Source organism: Chiloscyllium punctatum, chromosome 5, assembly GCF_047496795.1.
Source record: "Chiloscyllium punctatum isolate Juve2018m chromosome 5, sChiPun1.3, whole genome shotgun sequence".
Taxonomy (NCBI): Eukaryota; Metazoa; Chordata; class Chondrichthyes; order Orectolobiformes; family Hemiscylliidae; genus Chiloscyllium; species Chiloscyllium punctatum.
This window is the reverse complement of record NC_092743.1, coordinates 9,134,737-9,153,980: the sequence shown is the minus strand read 5'-3', so window position 1 is coordinate 9,153,980 and position 19,244 is coordinate 9,134,737. Positions and strand designations below refer to the sequence as shown.

General features: G+C 42.2%; 1 protein-coding gene across 2 annotated transcripts in view; it reads left to right on the top strand.

The window, feature by feature from the left end:
• The window catches only part of trappc8 (trafficking protein particle complex subunit 8), a 141,883-nt gene extending 133,284 nt beyond the window's left edge, over positions 1-8,599 (top strand). For both annotated transcript variants that reach the window (XM_072569738.1, XM_072569737.1), the window contains 2 exons: positions 1,694-1,783; positions 7,451-8,599. In XM_072569738.1, coding sequence (XP_072425839.1) covers positions 1,694-1,783; positions 7,451-7,685 — 325 coding nt within the window. In that variant the 3' untranslated portion in view covers positions 7,686-8,599. The remainder of the gene's footprint in view (positions 1-1,693; positions 1,784-7,450) is intronic.
• Positions 8,600-19,244: the final 10,645 nt, after the last annotated feature.

Here is a 19,244-nt window from a genome sequence, read left to right as displayed (position 1 = left end):
TCATGCTAATGTTCTGAAACTCTACCTAATGGTATTATTGTTAGACTATTAATCCAGACAGCTAGATAATGTTATGGGGACCCAGGTTCAAGCCTCTGCCTTGGCAGGTGGTGGAATTTGAATTTGGTAAAAGGCTGGAATTAACGTTGAAATGATTGTTGTCAGGAAAAACCCACCTGGTTCACTTGTTTCCTTCAAAGAAGGAAACCACCATCCTTACCTGGTCTGGCCAGTGACTCCCACATCCAATGCATGACATTTTTAAAAAAAAAATTGTTCAGCTCCAAATCTGGCCTAATCTGCTTCTGTAAGTCTCTCCTTCACATTCCTAATTTGTGACTGAACTTTGTGGCCTGGAATTTCTTAACTTTGTTTCTCTGTGCTCCTTTTTAAATTGTCTTTTAAAATCAGTGTCTTTGAAGGTTTTAGTTGCCCTTCCTGTTATTTGCATCTTTGACTGATTTCCAATTCTGCCACTTTTAAAATAAAGCTTCCAAACTAATAATACGAATTGGACACCTTCCATCATTATATTGTGACGATACTATGGCCTTTATCCTGGTTTATTTATTTTTCAAAGTGAGGTTTGAGTTAGAGGTAACGAGTTGTCTTTTCCACCCAATAAAGTAAACAACCAGTGAAGCCCCTGGGGTTTTTAAAAGTTAGAACAATAGGAGCAGCATGAACCAGGGTTTTAGTTTAGCTTTCAGTGATTGGGATTTTGAAGTTGGCTCTGGAAGTTGTTACCTACGTCTTGGCTGCAAAAAGCTAGAATTCTTTCTCTCTGCCAGAATCGCAGTAGACAATCTATTTTACAGAACTTGCCTTTGCCAAGGGTGTGTTTATCGGATGCTGCTATATTGGTACCATTGCTATTTAGTTAAATCTATTGTTCTGTTAAGTTTTCCAGTAGAGTGAATTGTATCAATTCTTTTGTTAGTCTTATATCCAGTTAAAATACAAAAGTGTGTTTTGCTTAAAGCCAAGTAGTGTGACCAATTGAGTGACACCTGGAACACAGCACCTTACACTTGCCTTTAAATAAGCCAAAAGTTAGGGTCTAGGCTATCTCCTTAATGTAGTTGAAGGAGGTTTGGTCTGGTCCATAACAATATATTGAGCACAATCTTGTGCTTGGAACTTCTGGGGTATTTTCTCTGATAATTGAATTGTTGCATTTCATTGTGAAAACAATTTAAGAAGAACATGGTCAGTATTTAGTGCTTAGCTGAAAATGATTTTTTGAATTCACATTAACTTTGTTTACTGATAAACTGGTTAAAGCGAAGACAAAGTGCAGTTTATAAAATATAAGCTTACAACTAAACCCAGAAAGAGACGTTCCACAAAAACATCACAGGACTGAACTGGATAAAAAGCAAGCAAGTTAGTGGAACCTCAGAAAATATTGGAGTTATAATTGTTTTGAGGAATGTGTTTGCATGTGATTGGTAAATCAAGTGGCTAGTGCACAATACTTCATTTCCTATATTCAAATAATAAAGACATATTTTTTGACTTTTACTTCATGGCCTTTTTGCCAAAGAGATGTCAGTTTAGAAACATTAGAATTCTAGTATATGAGCTTCGTATTACGTTAAAGTTCCATTTTTATGCTCAAATATGTATATTTGTAGGTGCTGGGAATCCATTAACACTTTTTTGTGATTTCATATTTTTCTCTGACCTGCAGTTTATGTTTAGTACCAGTTACTCTCGTTCTCTTTAACTGCTGTCAGATTGAAGTGGACATTATCATTGATCTTCGACACAAGGCCACAAGGTAAGGCCATTTCTAAAACTTCTAAGTTTCATTTTCAAACTGCTAATTCTAAAATAACTTAGGAATGCTTTATGTCTTTGTTATTTCAGTGATTATTTTATTGGAATAAAGGCAAAATACTTCAGGTGCTAGAAATCTGAAATAAACATAGACAAAGCTGAAGAAGCCAGTGGGTTTGGGAGCGTCCGTGGACCGAGAAACCATTAATGTTTTGAGTCCAGTATGAACATATGAAAGAGGAGTCATTCCAGAATTGAAATGTTAACCCTGATTCTTTAGCTACAGATCCTGCCAGAATTCAGAAATTCTGAATTTCTCCGGGTATGGATTGCAAGGAATGTGAATTCTGTTTTGTATAATCAAGTCTCATCATCTTACCAGACTGCTGTCTCATTATAAACCGAACCAACTGGTGGTGGTTTAACCTGGGGCCACCATCCCTCAGATGAGGGGAGAGGTTGAGAAGGAGAGTCCGACATGGCAAACTCGGGCAGTGCACGAATTGAACCCTCACTTGTCAGTGTCACTGCTTTGCAAACCAACAATCCAGTCAAATGAGCTAAACCAACCCCCTTTTGTATAATGTTGGAGTAATAATCTGGAGTTAGGAAGCTCCATCAGTAACGGTGATATTGCAGTTGGTTGGATTGGCATTAAAACCCAACTGAGTCACTAATGTCTTTTGGAGAAGAAACCTTTTATTCTGTGTTGAAACCTGTTTTTTAATTAAGAAATCTCTTTAATGTGCTTCCATGTATTGCATGTGTCTTTCATTGCTGATGCATTCAATGGCAACCTTCAAGTTTTAAGCAATTAAACCTGGCATTCATTGAAGCACTGAGTTCAAAAACTAAATGAGTTTTGCAAGTAAAAAGAGAAAATACTGGAAAACTCATCACGTCTGATAGCATCTTTGGAGAGAAAGCAAAGTTAAATGTCCAGTGACTCCTCTTCAAAACCGATTGTACCTGGGAGAAGGTTGGTGTAGACCCTGGAAGAAAGTTAGGCACGGTGGCTCAGTGGTTAGCACTGCCACCTCACAGCGTCACAGACTCTGGTCCGATTCAAGCCTTGGGAACGTGTCTGTCTGTGTGGAGTTTGCACAGTCCCCCTGTGTCTGCATGGGTTTCCTTCCACAGCCTAAAGATGTACAGGTTAAGTGGATTGGTGATGCTGAATTGCCATGGTGTTTGGGGATGTACAGCCTATGTGTATCAGCCATGGGAAATACAGGGTTGCAAGGATAGGGTAGGGGGTGGGTCTGGATGGGATGCTCTTTGAAGGTTACCGTGGACTCGGGCCAAATGGCCTGCTTCCACAGTGTAGGGATTCTAGACCAATGTTAGCCTGGGAGAATGAATAGCTGCTAATGGGGACTGTTGGTGGCTGCCAGTTTTGGATTGTTTGTGGTAGCAGGCCATGTGATGACAAGAGACCAGGCTTGGTGTGTGCAGGTTGGAGTAAGGAAATGGGTAAAGGTGCTCAGGCCCTACAATTATTGAACTTGGAATAGAGTTCAGAAGGTTGTAATCTTCCCAAGCAGACTGAGAGGTTATTCTTAGAGTTTGTATTGAGCTTTGTTGGGGTGCTGTCGGAAGCCAGAGAGACACATTAGCCAGGCAATGAAGTGATGTGTTGAAAAGGCAAGCAACCAGCGTCTGTCATCTTTGCAGACAAAACATGGGTCGCAAAGCAGTCGTCCAGTCTGCGCTCTGTTTCTCCAATGTAGAGGAGAGCACAGACCACAAGATTTGTCCGAGTGCACTCTGAATGCTGTTCCAGTGTTGGACAACAGTCCATCATAAATAAGCCTCCGGATAGCTGGCAGGTCCACTCCGTTATTCCAGGCTTTATTGTCCATGATGCTATGCCTCATTATGCGTGCACAGAATCATTACAATGCAAGAAAGGCCATTCAGCCAATCCAGTCTGTGCCAGCTCTCCAAATGAGCATTTCACCTATTTGTCCTTTTTCAGATAATGGTCTAATTCCCTTTTGAAAGCCTTGATTGAACCTGCCTGTCCTTACACTCAGGAAGTGGGTTCCTGTTCTGAGCCACCCACTGCATGAAAATGGTTTCCTGTTCTCTCTCCCATGAACTGGAGCAGGTTCTGAGTTATGCTGTCCAGAACCCTCATGATTTTGAACACTTAGCAAATCTTCTTGGAATCCCGAGTATGGAAACAGGCCCTTTAGCCCAACAAGTCCGCACCAACCCTCTGAAGAGTATGCCACCCAAACCCAATCCCCATTACTTGACATTTATCCCTAATTAATGCAGCTAACCTACACATCCCTGAATGCTATGGGCAATTTAGCATGGCCAATTCGCCTAACCTGCATGTCTTTGGACTGTGGGAGGAAACTGGAGCACCCAGAGGAAACCCATGCAGACACAGGAAGAATGTGCAAACTCCACAGTCACCCAAGGCTGGAATTGAGCCCAGGTCCCTGGCACTGTGAGGCAGCAGTGCTAACCGCTGAGCTACCATGCTGCCCCAAAATGTTTCCTAAGACTCCCTTTCTTTTGCCCTCTCACCTCTGCCTCGCTGACCACCCCCCTTTCAGAGGAGTCCTGTCTGAAACATGAGCCTCCACTCTCCACAGGCAGGGCTCCTCCGCCTCACTCTACCCTACGTACCCTTACCCCGCACCCTACCCCACGCTAGCCTTCCTAATTCTAACTCCCTGACTACTCCCCGCTAACCCCTTCTCCTCCTAAGCGCCCTCTCTCTCCCCTCTGGCTCTGCCTTGCCTCGAACCTGTCACTGACTGGGGTAGATTGCAGGTAAGATCTGAGCCACCTCCTTCCTAAGGAGAACAGTCTTAACTCTCCAGACTTTTCACATCCTTCCTAAATGGTAGTGGCCAAAGCTAGACAGAGTCAAAATTAGTAATTTCTGCAAGTGCATCAAAACTCTGTGCTCTTCTACTGTGTGCACCTATGAAGAAAGTGTAGGGAATGTGTGCTTTCTTAACTGTTCTTGAGCAGTTTTGTGACCTTCAAATACGCATGTGTATGCCAGGTCACTTTATTGCATATTGACGACTATTGAAGTGCTGCCTGACTCCCTTAAGTTTGGCTATGAATAGTCTGAAGCTTTCATCTTTGTCTGTTTTCATACATTAGTTGGATGTAACTTTTTTTTAAAAAAGTTAAATTCTGAAAGCACTAAGGTCTGGCAGCAGCCGTAGAGAGAGAAGCAGTTAGTGTTTCAGGTCTATGGTCTTTCAGTTGAAAGGGAACAAATGATTTAAGCAGCTGAAAGTGTGGGAGAACAGACGTGGGAAGATCTGTGATTGAGTGGAAGCAGAACAGATTGAATGACAAGTTGGTGGAGATCAAAGGGGAATACATTTAAACTTTTGGAAATATTTCATCAGGAGTATATACATCAGTGGTATCAGTACATATGCATTTGCCAACTCTTTGTCGTCATTATTATGCAGTACTGATGTCAGTTTAATTTGGGAGTAGTATTTCATACTTGTCTATGTTAATGTCATCTTGCTGTTCCGAGATATTTAGCAATTGGCTTCTTTGTTTTTTCCAAACTGCCTTTTTCCATTTTCAGTCTGCATGGAAATTTAAGTATTTTGCTTTGCAATTCTAAGTCCTGGTTATTCGTGTGAAATAGTTAAGTTCCCGGTATCTATTCTCTGGAGGACTCTGAGTGACTTCAGCCACTTTGCAAAATTCCTGTAAAAGTGCCCACCAGTCAGGCCAACAAGTTGCGTTCCTCTTCAGCTTCAGACTTTGGGATCTCCTGAGGCAATGAAAGGTGGCCGAGAAATCAGCCTTTCTCTTTCTACCTTCCGCATAATTTATTTATTTCGCATTTTCTAAAATCTAATTTACCTGAAGCTTAAACGGATGTTGTCAGATATTTTTGCAAGGCAAGTGTGTCCATTTGGGATTTGACTTCATCAGAAAAATTATTAGCAGCTTCTCTGAATCTTTCATTCTGAATCGTTATTGTTCATTGTCTGCAGCTTTATCACAGTCAGTCCTTGCATTGCTAATGGGTCACATGTTAGCTTATTGAAAGTAGATACCATGTTGGTGTGTTATAGAGTCATAGAGATGTACAGCATGGAAACAGACCCTTTTGGTCCAACCTGTCCATGCTGACCAGATATCCCAACCCAATCTAGTCCCACCTGCCAGCACCGGCCCATATCCCTCCAAACCCTTCCAATTCATATACCCATCCAAATGCCTCTTAAATGTTGCAATTGTACCAGCCTCCACCACATCCTCTGGCAGCTCATTCCATACACGTACCACCCTCTGCGTGAAAAAGTTGCCCCTTAGGTGTCTCTTATATCTTTCCCCTCACCCTAAACCTATGCCCTCTAGTTCTGGACTCCCCGACCCCAGGGAAAAGATTTTGTCTATTTATCCTATCTGTGCCCCTCATAATTTTATAAACCTCTATAAGGTCACCCCTCAGCCTCCGACGCTCCAGGGGAAACAGCCCCAGCCTGTTTAGCCTCTCCCTATAGCTCAAATCCTCCAACCCTGGCAACATCCTTGTAAATCTTTTCTGAACTCTTTCAAGTTTCACAACATCTTTCCGATAGGAAGGAGACCTGAATTGCACGCAATATTCCAACTGTGGCCTAACCAATGTCCTGTACAGCCGCAACATGACCTCCCAACTCCTGTACTCAATACTCGGACCAATAAAGGAAAGCATACCAAACGCCGCCTTCACTATCCTATCTATCTGCGACTCCACTTTCAAGGAGCTATGAACCTGCACTCCAAGGTCTCTTTGTTCAGCAGCACTCCCTAGGACCTTACCATTAGGTGTATAAGTCCTGCTAAGACTTGCTTTCCCAAAATGCAGCACCTCGCATTTATCTGAATTAAACTCCATCTGCCACTTCTCAGCCCATTGGCCCATCTGGTCCAGATCCTGTTGTAATCTGAGGTAACCCTCCTCGCTGTCCACTACACCTCCAATTTTGGTGTCATCTGCAAACTTACTAACTGTACCTCTTATGCTCGCATCCAAATCATTTATGTAAATGACAAAAAGTAGAAGACCCAGCACCACCTACTCAGCATAAAATAACTTTTTCCTGAATCGAGTTTTATCCCTGCAGATCACTTATTTTGCACTGAGTGAATCTGTATTTAGTCCAAAGTTTTAAAAAAAAATTAGACTGATGAATGTTTTGTATTAGTTATATTACGATTAAAATTGCAGTTGGGTTGCTGCAGTATGTTTTATCCAAAATTAATGGTGTTCAACGCCATTTGTTGAGAGTACAGAGTTAACACCTCCCATTTTGTGTTTTTGGTCCTCACCTTTTCCTTGTCATCTTTGAATATCCATCTGTATCACGGAAGACCCCTCTGTTTCTCCTTTGAGCAGAGGCACAAGCGGTTCCTAATCTACTGCTAACACTTTACAGCACATGGTTAAAGCTCTCCTCATATTAAACAGATTCCCCTCCAGGTCAGATGTTTTACTATTGAAACCTGTATGGGTTATTACTCTGCCTGCCATTTTATGTAGGCGCACACAACATTATTCTTGCCCTCCTTTCAGACATCTATCTCACATCTCTCTTTCCACTTAGTTTAGGAACAAGAATAAGTCAAATGATTAGCAGATGAGATGTTAGCTGATCTGTGAATGTTTTCTTTCTCCTAGTCCAGAAATGTTGGAGGTCCATGGTTCATTCACATGGCTTGGACAGACCCAGTACAAAATTCAGCTGAAGGGCCAGGAGGTTTACACTGTTCCATTGAAGGCTTGTTTTGTTCACGCTGGTGTATATAATCTTGGGACGCCCAGAGTCTTCGCCAGGCTTGCCGACCAGAATGTGCAGTGTGAAACCAGCCAACAGAACTCCACACCGGCCTTGATAATTATCAACAATATCTGAGGAACTGGCAGCACCTCGTGTCCCTATCACTGTCAATCTCAGAAGGAATCATATGTACTGATTGCTTTCTTTTGTAGCTATTGTTGAAATTTCCTGCAGTTGTACCCTGCACCCACAAATACAGAACTAGTAACTCAAAACTGTACAGAACAAATGGGTGGGGTGGGGGGTGGTTGAGGACTAAACCAGACCTAAAATTATTTTGTCTTTCACAATAAAAGGACTTCTGAACTTGATGTGCATATGTAAGATGATTTTTGAATATATTTATCATTCATCTCTGCTTAGACCTTTTTTAATGCAAATGTTGAATATAGGTGTGCAGGTTGGGCCATCTGTTAATGATGCAGTTTAAAACTGCTGTTACCTTTTCCAGCACATGGTTTGAATATCTGCAGTTGTCTGAGAGGATATCGGTTGTAACTTTGGCTTTTTCTTTCTTTGGCCTTCATTTCTTACTAAATCAAAAGACCAGTGATCACTAACTGTGTAGTCTGTGGGAAAAGAGCATTAATGCATGAGCTAACTCCTCATTGGTAATTGTGCGAAAGCAAATTGTTTACGTTCACCCCTTTAAGGTGTAAAATTAAACATTGCTTACACGAATTATTCCAATGCCCTATTGTTTTACATATTCATTTGTTTCCTCAATATTATCTCAGGTTTAGAAGATGGCGCTGAATAATGAAGCATACCTATTTTTGGTTTGATTGAATTCAATCCAATGTTTATTTCACAGCCACAGGGTTTTGAGTTGGACCCAGCTAGCTACATTATGATGGAACTTTGCAAATTTAATATGTTATTTAATGTATCGACAGAATTAAAATGAACACAAATGTCTTTTCAAGAAATGATGTATTATATTTATAGCTAATGTCTGTAAATAGAATAAAACATAACCCATATATAAATGAGTTGTTTCTGTCTGTCACATGGGAGTGTTTTTTTCAAGTTTATTCATGGTGTATGTACCACTGGCTGGGACAGCATTTATTATCCAGTTGCCCTTGAGAAGATGGTGGTGAATTGCCGCCTTGAATCACTTCGTGTGCTGTAGGTAAACCCAAAATGCCACCGGGGAGGGAGTTCCAAACTCTTTGACCCAGCAGCACTGAAGAAACAGTGGTCTATTTCCAAGTCAGGAAATCCAAGTGCCTTGAATGGAAACTCCGAGAATGGTGTTCCCATGTACCAGCTGCCCACAGTAGTAGTTGCCTTGAGGTTAGAAGGTATTATTTACCAAGCTGCAGTGTATCTTGTAATAAGTACACACCGCTGCAACTGAGCATTGATGGAGCTTGTGGATGTGATGCCATGGGCTGACTTGTCTTGAAATGTTTCAAACTGCTTTAGTATTTTTGGAGCTGCACTCTTTCTAGCAAGAAGAGAGTATTCCTTCACACTCCTGACTTGTGCCTTGTCCAGGCTGGGAGATACAGGAGGTGAGTTGCTCACTGCAAATTTCCTAGCCTGTAACTTGCTGTAGCAAGTGCATAAATGTATATAAATGGCTAATCCAATATCTGGTCAATGCTAACCGCAGGATTTTGGTAGTGGGGCATTCAGTAGTGAATAAATGTCAAAGGGTTACCATTGGATTGTCTCTTATTGGAGATGGTCATTGCCTGGCACTTGTCATTCCAAACCTGGATGTTGTCCAGGTCTTGCTGCATTTGGACGTGGTGTGTTTCAGTTTCTGAGGAACATTGTGCAGTCATCAGCAAACATCTGCACTTCTGACCTTATGGAGGAAAGGTCATTGGTGAAACAGCTAAAGATGGTTGGGCTTAGCACACTACCCTGAGGAACTCCTGCAGAGCTGCGATAATGACCTCTGATAACCATAACCACCTTCCTATGTGCCAGGTAGGGGAGTCTAGCCTGCAGAAAGCTTTTTCCAACTCTCTTTGATTCCAGTTTTGCTCAGGCTCCTTGATGTCACACTGGGTTGAGTCCAGCCTTGATGCTAAGGGCTGTCCCTCTCCCCTCCCCTCTGGAATTAGCTCTTTGGTCCATGTTTGAACCAAAGCTGTAATGACGTCAGGAGCTGAGTGGCCCTGGCAGAACCCAAACTGGGTATCACTGAGCAGGTGCTGCTTGATGGCGCTATTGATGATGCATTTCATTGCTCTATTGATGATGGAGAGTAGAATGGTGCAGTAATTGGAAGGGTTGGACTTGTCCTGCTTTTTGTCTCCAGGACATGAGCAGTCATCCACATTGTTGAGTAGGTGTCAGTGTTGTGACAAGTGGAACAGCTTGGCTAGAGGTGCCCCAAGCTCTGGAGCACAAGCCTTCAGTGCTGCTGGGATATTGTCCGGTCCCATTGTCTTTTTAGTATCCAGTGCCTCCAACCATTCCTTGATATCACATGGAGTGACTGCAGACTGCTTGTGGCTGAAGATTGGAGTGAATTCTTTGGCCTTATCGTTTGCATTGATATGCTGGGATCCCTCATCGTTGAGGCTGGGGATGTTTTTTGGAGCCTGCTCCATGGAGTATAATTGTACCATATACGTAGCAGAGTTTAGATCTGATTTGTTGGTCGTGGGATCACTCAGCTCTAATTTGTTGCTTTACAAGGTTGTTACATCTGGTGCTGCTCCTTTCATGTTTGAACCTAGGTTGATCCCCTCACTGCTCTGGTAGAGTTGGGGATTTGCCATGCCCCGAGGTTGCAGATTGTGTTGAAGTACTGATTTTGGAGATGCTGGTGTTAGAGTGGGATGTACAAAGTTTATAAAATCTCTCAACACCAGGTTACAGTCCAACAATTGGAAGCACTAGCTTTCAGAGCACCGCTCCTTCATCAGGTGGTTCAGGAGCGACACTCCGAAAGCTAGTGCTTCCAATTAAATCTGTTGGACTATAACCTGGTGTTGTGATTTTTAACTCTGTTGAAGTACAACTCTGTTGCTGACGGCCTTGTGGATGCTGAGTCTTGAGTTGCTGGATCTGTCTGAGCTTCTTCCTATTTATCATGGTGATTGTGCCACATAATGGAGGGTGTTCTCTATTGTGAAGACAGGAATGTCTCCACAAGGACTGTGTGGTGGTCACTCTTATGTGGACAGATGTATCCACAACAATTGTTGCAGATGTGGTCAAGTTTTTTTCTTTATTATAATTCCTAATCCATCAGCATTTTTGTTTGCTGCTTAATCTTGAACATTAGTCATTCTGTGACCATGTTTTTCACTGTCTTAAACTTTTTTTTAAATTATGGGATTTAAATCATGGGTAACATGCTCCTGTCTACTGCTCAGTCAAGATAAATGATCTTATGGTATTATTCTGAGGAAGGGACTGGAGCTGTCACCAAATATTCTGGTCAATATCTATCACCTTTTTACATTATATACAAAAACAAGTACCTTGGTAATATGGGAGTGTGTCAAAATGACTTGCATTTCCAACATGATATGGAGGTGCTGGTGTTTGACTGGGACAGACCAAATTTAAAAATCACATGACCCCAGGTTACAGTCTTAGCTTTCAGAGCTCTGCTCCTCCTTCAGGTAACTAATGGGGCAGGATCATAGGACACCGAATTTATAATAGTCACTTAGAATGGTTTGCAGGCTTTGATTAATTAATATGTAAATCCCAGAACTACTACCAAGTCATTCCTGAGATAACTTAAGGTAAGTTTACTATAAATTGTGTCCTATGATTTTGCCCTACTAGATCCTTAATGAAAGAGCAGAGTACTTCCAGATACACCAGGTTATAGTCCAACAGGTGGGTGGCTTTTAACTCAAATCAGAGCAGTGATTACACTTTAGAAGTACTCCATTGTCTGTCAATGATTTCGGAGCGTCCCGAGTTGATGAAAAGTGCAAGTTCTTCCTTTTTGTTTAACTGGGAGGGATTGAGGACTGCAGGTGCTGGAGATCAGAGTCAAAAAGTGAGGCACTGGAAAAGCAAAGTCAATCAGGCAGGAATTGAGGAGCAGGAGAGTCGACATTTCGAGCATAAGCTGTTCAACGGGAACGTGTGATGAAGAGCACATTCCTGATGAAGAGCTTATGCTCAAAACGTCGACTCTCGTGCTCTTTGGATGCTGCCTGACCGGCTCTGCTTTTCCAGCACCACACTTTTTGACATTGGCAAATTTAAGATTATTCTGTAAAAGTCTATCAAGTTTTAGCCTCCAGTGGATTTACAATGTTAACTGTGAGTATCTGCATGACCAGGGAGTGTGGAAGTGAAATTATGCTCCTGCCGTGAGGGAACAGGGTTGTCTAAACAGACTGGCTGCGTTTATGTAGTGTCCTTATTGTTGTAAAATGACAAGATGCTTCACAGGAATGTTATCAGAAAAATATGACACCAGATCAAAAGAGCCTATTAGGGCAAGTGACCAGTAAAATTGGGTTGACTAGAGTGTCTTCGGCTAGAAAAGTGGAGAGGTTTGGGAATGGGGTGAGAAATTCAGAGCTTTCCAACTGGGAAGTTGGAGACCAATCATGGACCAAATAAAAGCGTGGATGCAGAGATCTAAAGGGAGTTTAAGTTCAAGGAAGTTTTAAAGTCAGAAATCACATGACACCAGGTTGTGGTCCAACAAGTTTGTTTGAAATCACAAGCTTTCACAGCACTGCCCCTTTACCTGACGAAGGAACAGCACTGTGAAAGCTTGTAATTTCAAATAAACCTGTTGGACTATAACCTGGTATAATGTGACTTCTCTCCTAAAACTTTCTTGAATAAGCTTTGAATATTGAACTTTTATGTACATTCAGAATTTAGATATTAACACTAATCCTAAAAGCTGTGACATTGAGAATGCAGCTGGCCCATTTTATATTTGGCTATTCTACTGTTTACCAAACGGCTTGACTGAGGAAAAGTCTGATGATTGATTTGCTGGTCAGTACAATTTTCCAGCAGCTTCATTTGAACGTATGAATCCTCTTGGTCACGGGATGTAGATGTCAGTGTGTTTATTGGCTGTGCTTCTCGTTCTGAGTAATTGGCTTTTAGCTCACCCTGAAACACACTATTGCCAAATAAATGACAACCCAACAAGCAGGTGTCGAAGGATTTTGCTGAATGTGCGTAAGTTGCAAGCAAATCAGTTAAGATTCAAAAAGTGTGGTGCTGGAAAAGCAAGCCAGTAAGGCAGCATTCCTGATAAAGAGCATACGCTCAAAACGTCAAATCTCCTGCTCCTCGGATACTACCTGATCGGCTGTGCTTTCCTAGCACCACACCTTTTGAATCTTAACTGATTTGCTTGCAACTTGTGCACGTTCAGCAAAATCCGATCTCCAGCATCTGCAGTGCCGTCTTTTTCTCCTGGCAAATCACTTTAGCCTATGTATTCCTTTGATGACAAACTTAAGGGGTTATATCAATCAAGGAACACAATCGGTTGCCCTATTCTTTTGGAATTGATTTTTGACTTGATAATGGCTTTTAATAAGATGAAGGGGCTTGTTAGGTTCAATGTGGAGAAGGTGTTTCCACTCTTGGAGAAAGTAAGAGCTAAGGACCATCAACATAAGACAGTCACTCATTATTTCAATTGAGAATTCAGGAGACCCTTATTTAAATTTGCCGTTAAAGCTTTTCATCAGCAGGACAGGGTAACAAGAATGTCAAGTCTGAGGGATTTATACTGCATAGGGCGCCAATTTGTTGGCAATTAGACTCTGTACTGCAGATATTCACCAAGGCTTCTTCGATAGCACCTTCCTAACCGATGATTCTTCCATCTAGAAGAACAGGGCAGCAGGCATTGGAATGGAGATTACACCAGGGAACAGTTAATTGCCAAGCCTTTGCTTAAACTCAAACCGGGCAAATTGGCATAGCTCCTTGAAAGTGGAGTCACCGGTAGGTAGGATAGTGAAGAAAGTGGTATGCTTTTCTTTTTTGGTCAGAGTATTGAGTACAGGAGTTGGGAGGTCATGTTGCAGTTGTACAGGACATTGGTTTGGCCACTTTTGGAATATTGTGTGCAATTCAGGTCTCCTTCCTATCGGGAAGATGTTGTGAAACCTGAAAGGGTTCAGAAAAGATTTACAAGGATGTTGCCAGGGTTGGAGGATTTGAGCTATAGGGAGAGGCTGAACAGACTGGGGCTGTTTTCCCTGGAGCATGAGAGGCTGAGGGGTGACCTTTCTAGAGGTTTATCAAATTGAGGGGCATGGATAGGGTAAGCAGACAAGTTCTTTTCCCCGGGATGATGGAGTCCAGAACTAGAGGCCATAGGTTTAGTGAGTGGGGAAAGATATAAAAGAGACCTAAGGGGCAACGTTTTCATGCAGAGGGTGGTACGTGTATGGAATGAACTGTCAGAGGAAGTGGGTGGAGGCTGGTACAATTGCAACATTTAAAAGGCATTTGGATGGGTATATGAATAAGAAGGGTTTGGAGGGATATGGGCCGGGTGCTGGCAGGTGGGACTAGATTAGGTTGGGATATCTGGTTGGCATGGACAAGTTGGCCCGAAGGATCTGTTTTCATGCTGTACATCTCTCTGACTCTGACTAATTGGTCAAGGCATTGTGGTAGGGAATGCCAGCCCTATAAGCTTTTGTTTGGCTGAAATAGTTATAATGTGTGGACTTGCTCCTTCTGTTTGCAAAGAACAGAGCTCTGCAAGTGAATATATGTAACTTCTGGCACACCAAGTCACATGACCAGTCAGACTAATAATTTTCTTGTGTAATTCTTCACACAATTGAAATTGATTTGTAAGTACTGTCCAGTCATGAGATTACAACAAATGTCAAATACTGTTGAGTTTTTCAAGTACAGACTATAAATTCTATGAAATATTTCATAAGACAGAAAGGATAGTTTTCTCTAGGAGAAAGAAAATTAAAAATTGCACCTGTAAGACTTTAAAATGAAACTTCCTGATTCTCTGCTAATTCATGATGTTATTCTGCAGTGAGTGAGTAATTCCCATTCATACTGCTATAACCTGATATTTGTGTCTTGTGGAAAGAACAAAGAATGTAATGTAGAGAATTTTTGTTGGTCTTTCTTCTGTGGAACTTTCAGCATTGTGAATGACACTTGAAACCTTCAGGCATGCACTTCATAGAATACGTCAACATGCAGTTTCCAAATAAAGATTATAGTTGTGTCAAAGAATTTATGTTAATAATGTTTCATTATTTTCTTTTGGAAAATACACAATTGTATTTTAGTGGAAGGTTTTTAACCTTTCAAGGAGCAAAATACTTTAGTTTCGACATAGTTTTTATTTAGGATACATATTTGAGTCAGAGTGCCTATACTTTTCAGCAATGACTTCAGCAAAGTTCAAGGTACTTATAACCATCTGCCAAGGCTTGTTTAATCCGATCCTCATCTATCTTCTACAAACTACCACATTATCATTATAAAAGTAAGAACCAGATGTAACTGTGTATCTTCTTAACCAATTGGATTTAAGGATTGAGAAGGATATGCTTGAATCTTCTCAATGTGTCAAATGAGGGACAGAAAGACAGAGAAAAACAGAAAACACTTCTGAAATATATTTTCAGTGCTGTGGAGGTTGCTTGGCAGTAACTAACACCATGTCATTACAAGGATACATGAGACTTACTCTTCTAATCTGTTGCCCAAAAGGCTACTCTATGTATTCCATACAAGGAAATGGAAGAGCAGAGGCAGCCAATTCAGCCCATTGAGCCTCCTCTGCCATTCAGGGAGATCATGGCTGATCTGGATCCACTTTCCTGCCTTTTCGTCATCACCCTTGATTCCCCTCATAATTAAAAATCTATCTCCGCCCTGGATACGCTTAACAACTCTGCTTCAATAGTCCTCTGCAGTAAAGGATCAACACGTTCACTACTGTCTGAAGAGAGATTTCTTCTGATCTTTGTCTTAAATATACAACCCCTTATTCTGAGATGATGCCCTCTGGTCATAGAGATGTACAGCATGGAAACACCCTTTGGTCCATGCTGACCAGATATCCCAACTCAATCTTGTCCCACCTGCCAGCACCCGGCCCATATCCCTCCAAACCCTTCCTATTCATGTACCCATCCAAATACCTCTTAAATGTTGCAATTGTACCAGCCTCCACCACATCCTCTGGCAGCTCATTCCATACACCTACCACCCTCTGCATGAAAAAGTTGCCCCTTAGGTCTCTCTCATATCGTTTCCCCCTTACCCTATACCTATGCCCTCTCGGTCTGGACTCCCCGATCCCAGGGAAAACACCTCTTCTATTTACCCTATCCATGCCACTCATGATTTTATACAATCTTTATAAGGTCACCCCTCAGCCTCCGCACTCCAGGGAAAACAGCCCCAGCCTATTCAACCTCTCCCTATAGCTCAAAACCTCCAACCCTGGCAACGTCCTTTAAAATCCTTTTCTGAACCCTTTCACGTTTCACAACATCCTTCCTATAGGAAGGAGACCAGAATTGCACACAATATTCCAACTGTGGCCAAACCAATGTCCTGTACAGCCGCAACATGATCTCCCAACTCCTGTACTCAATACTCGGACCAATAAAGGAAAGCATACCAAATGCTGCCTTCACTATCCTATCTACCAGTAACTCCACTTTCAAGGAGTTTGAACCTGCATTCCAAGGTCTCTGTTCAGCAACACTCTCTAGGACCTGTCCATTAAGTGTATAAATCCTGCTAGGATTTGCTTTGCAAAAATGCATCACCTCACATTTATCTGAATTAAACTCCATCTGCTACTCCTCAGCCCATTGGCGCATTGATTCAAGATCCCATTATAACCTGAGGTAACTTTCTTTGCTGTCCACTCTACCTCCAGTTTCAGTGTCATCTGCAAACTTACTAGCTATACCTCTTCAGCTCACATCCGAATCATTCATATAAATGATGAAAAGCAGTGACCCCAGCACTGAAATTGTGACACTCCTCTGGTCACGGGCCTCCAGTCTGAAAAACAACTCTCCATCACTACCCTCTGTCAGTTTTGAGCCAGTTCTATATCCAACTGTCTAGTTCTCCCTGTATTCCAGGAGGTCTAACCTTGCTCACCAGTCTCCCATGGGGAACCTTGTCACACGTCTTACTGAAATCCATATAGATTATGTCCACCACTCTGCCCTCATCAATCCTCTTTGTTACTTCAAAAAATTCAATCAAGTTTGTAAGTCATGATTTCCCATGCACAAAGCCATGATGGCTATCCCTAATCAGTCCTTGCCTTTTCAAATACATGTACATCCTGTCCCTCAGGATTCCCTCCAACAACTTGCCCACTACCGAGGTCAGACTCACTGGTCTATAGTTCCCTGGCTTGTCCTTACCACCCTTCTTAAACAGTGGCACCATGTTAGTCAATCTCCAATCTTCTGGCATCTCACCTGTGATTATTGATGATACAAATATCTCAGCAAGGGGCCCATCAATCACTTCCCTAGCTTCCCACAGACTTCTAGGGTACCCCTGATCAGGTCCTGGAGATTTATCCACTTTTATGCGTCTCAAGACATCCAGCACTACTTCCTCTGTAATACGGGCATTTTTCAAAATGTACCATCTATTTCCCCACGTTCTATAACTTCCATATCCTTCTCCACAATAAACACTGATGCAAAATATTTGCTTCGTATATCCCCCATCTCCTGCAGCTCCACACAAAGGCCGCCTTGCTGATCTTTGAGGGGCCCTATTCTCTCCCTAGTTACCCTTTTGAACCTAATGTATTTGTAAAAACCCTTTGGATTCTCCTTAACTCTGTTTGCCAAAGCTATCTCATGTCCCCTTTTTACCCTCCTGATTTCCCTCTTAAGTATACTCCTACTTCCTTTCTATGCTTCTAAGGATTCACTCGATCTATCCTGTCTGTACCTTACATAGGCTTCCTTCTTTTTCGTAACCAAACCCTCAATTTCTCTCATCATCCAGCATTCCCTATACCTACCAGTCTTTCCCTTTCACCCTGACAGGAATATACTTTCTCTGTATTCTCGCTATCTCATTTCTGAAGGCTTCCTATTTTCCAGCAATCTCTTTGCCTGCGAACATCTGCCCCCAATCAGTTTTGAAAGTTCTTGTCTAATACAGGCCCAAAAGTGTTCCCCCACTGACATTTCAGTCACCTGCCCTGCCTTATTTCCCAAGAGTAGGTCAGTTTTGCACCTTCTCTAGTAGGTACATCCACATACTGAATCAGAAAGTTTTATTGTATACACTTAACAAATTCCTCTCCATCTAAATCCTTAACATTTGGCAGTCCCAGTCTATGTTTGGAAAGTTAAAATCCTCTACCATAACCACCTTAGTATTGGTTCAGATAACTGAGATTTCTTTTGTTTCTCAATTTCCTGCTGACTATTAGGGGGTGGATAGGTGATCATCCCCTTTTTTGATTAGATTCCCAACTGTATGAAAACAGGCCCTTTGGCCCAACAAGTCCACTCCAACCCTCTGAAGAGTAACCCACCCAGAGCCATTCCCCTACCTTGTATTTACCCCTGACTAATGCACCTAACACTATGGGCAATTTAGCATGACCAATTCATCTAACCTGCACATCTTTGGATTGTGGGAGGAAACCCATGCAGACACGAGGAGAATGTACAAACTCCACACAGACAGTCACCCGAGGCGGGAATTGAACCCGGGTCCCTGGCACTGTGAGGCAGCAGTGGGAACCACTGAGCCACCATGCTGCTTTGTTTTTAAAAAGTGAAGAGGAGGGCAGGGATCAGATTAGATTAGAATCTCTAGAGTGTGGAAACAGGCCTTTCGGCCCACCATGTTCACACTGACCCTCCGAAAAGTAACCCACCCACACCCATTTCCCTCTGACTAATGCACCTAACAACGTGGGCAATTTAGCATGGCCAATTCGCCTAACCTACACATCTTTGGACTGTAGGAGGAAACTGGAGCACCCAGACGAAACCCACACGGACACCGGGAGAATGTGCTAATTCTACACAGACAATCGCCCAAGGCTGGAATCGATTTCTCAGTTCCACCCAAATAACTTCCCTGGATGTATTTCTGGGAATATCCTCCCTCAGCACAGCTGTCATGCTATCCCTTATCAAAAATGCCACTCCCCCTCCTCTCTTGCCTCCCTTTCTGTCTGTCCTCGAGTCTCTCACAAGGGGAGACAACCTTTCCACATCTACCTTGTCAAGTCCCCTAACAATCTTTATATCTTTCAAAAAGTTCACTTCCCATTCTTCTCTACTTCCAACAAATATAGGTCTAAGATACAAATAAGACAGTCCCTCCAAACCAGGTATCAACCAAGTGAACTTTCTCCAGTCTGCCTCCAATGCTAGAATATCTTTTGTTAGATCAGGGGCCCCAAACTGTTCATATTATTACAGTTATGGTCTCATGAGTGGCATGTATAGTTTTTGCAAAATCTCCTTACTTTTACACTCTGTTCTGTTTGAAATAAAGGCCAAGATTCCATTTGCCTTCCAAATTACCAGCTGAACAAGTTTGCTCACTTTTTTTGATTCTTGAACAAAGATTAGGGGGAGGCAACAGCCTAGTGTATTATTGCTAGACGGTTAATCTTGAGATCCAGGTAACATTCCAGAAACCTGGATTTGAATCCTG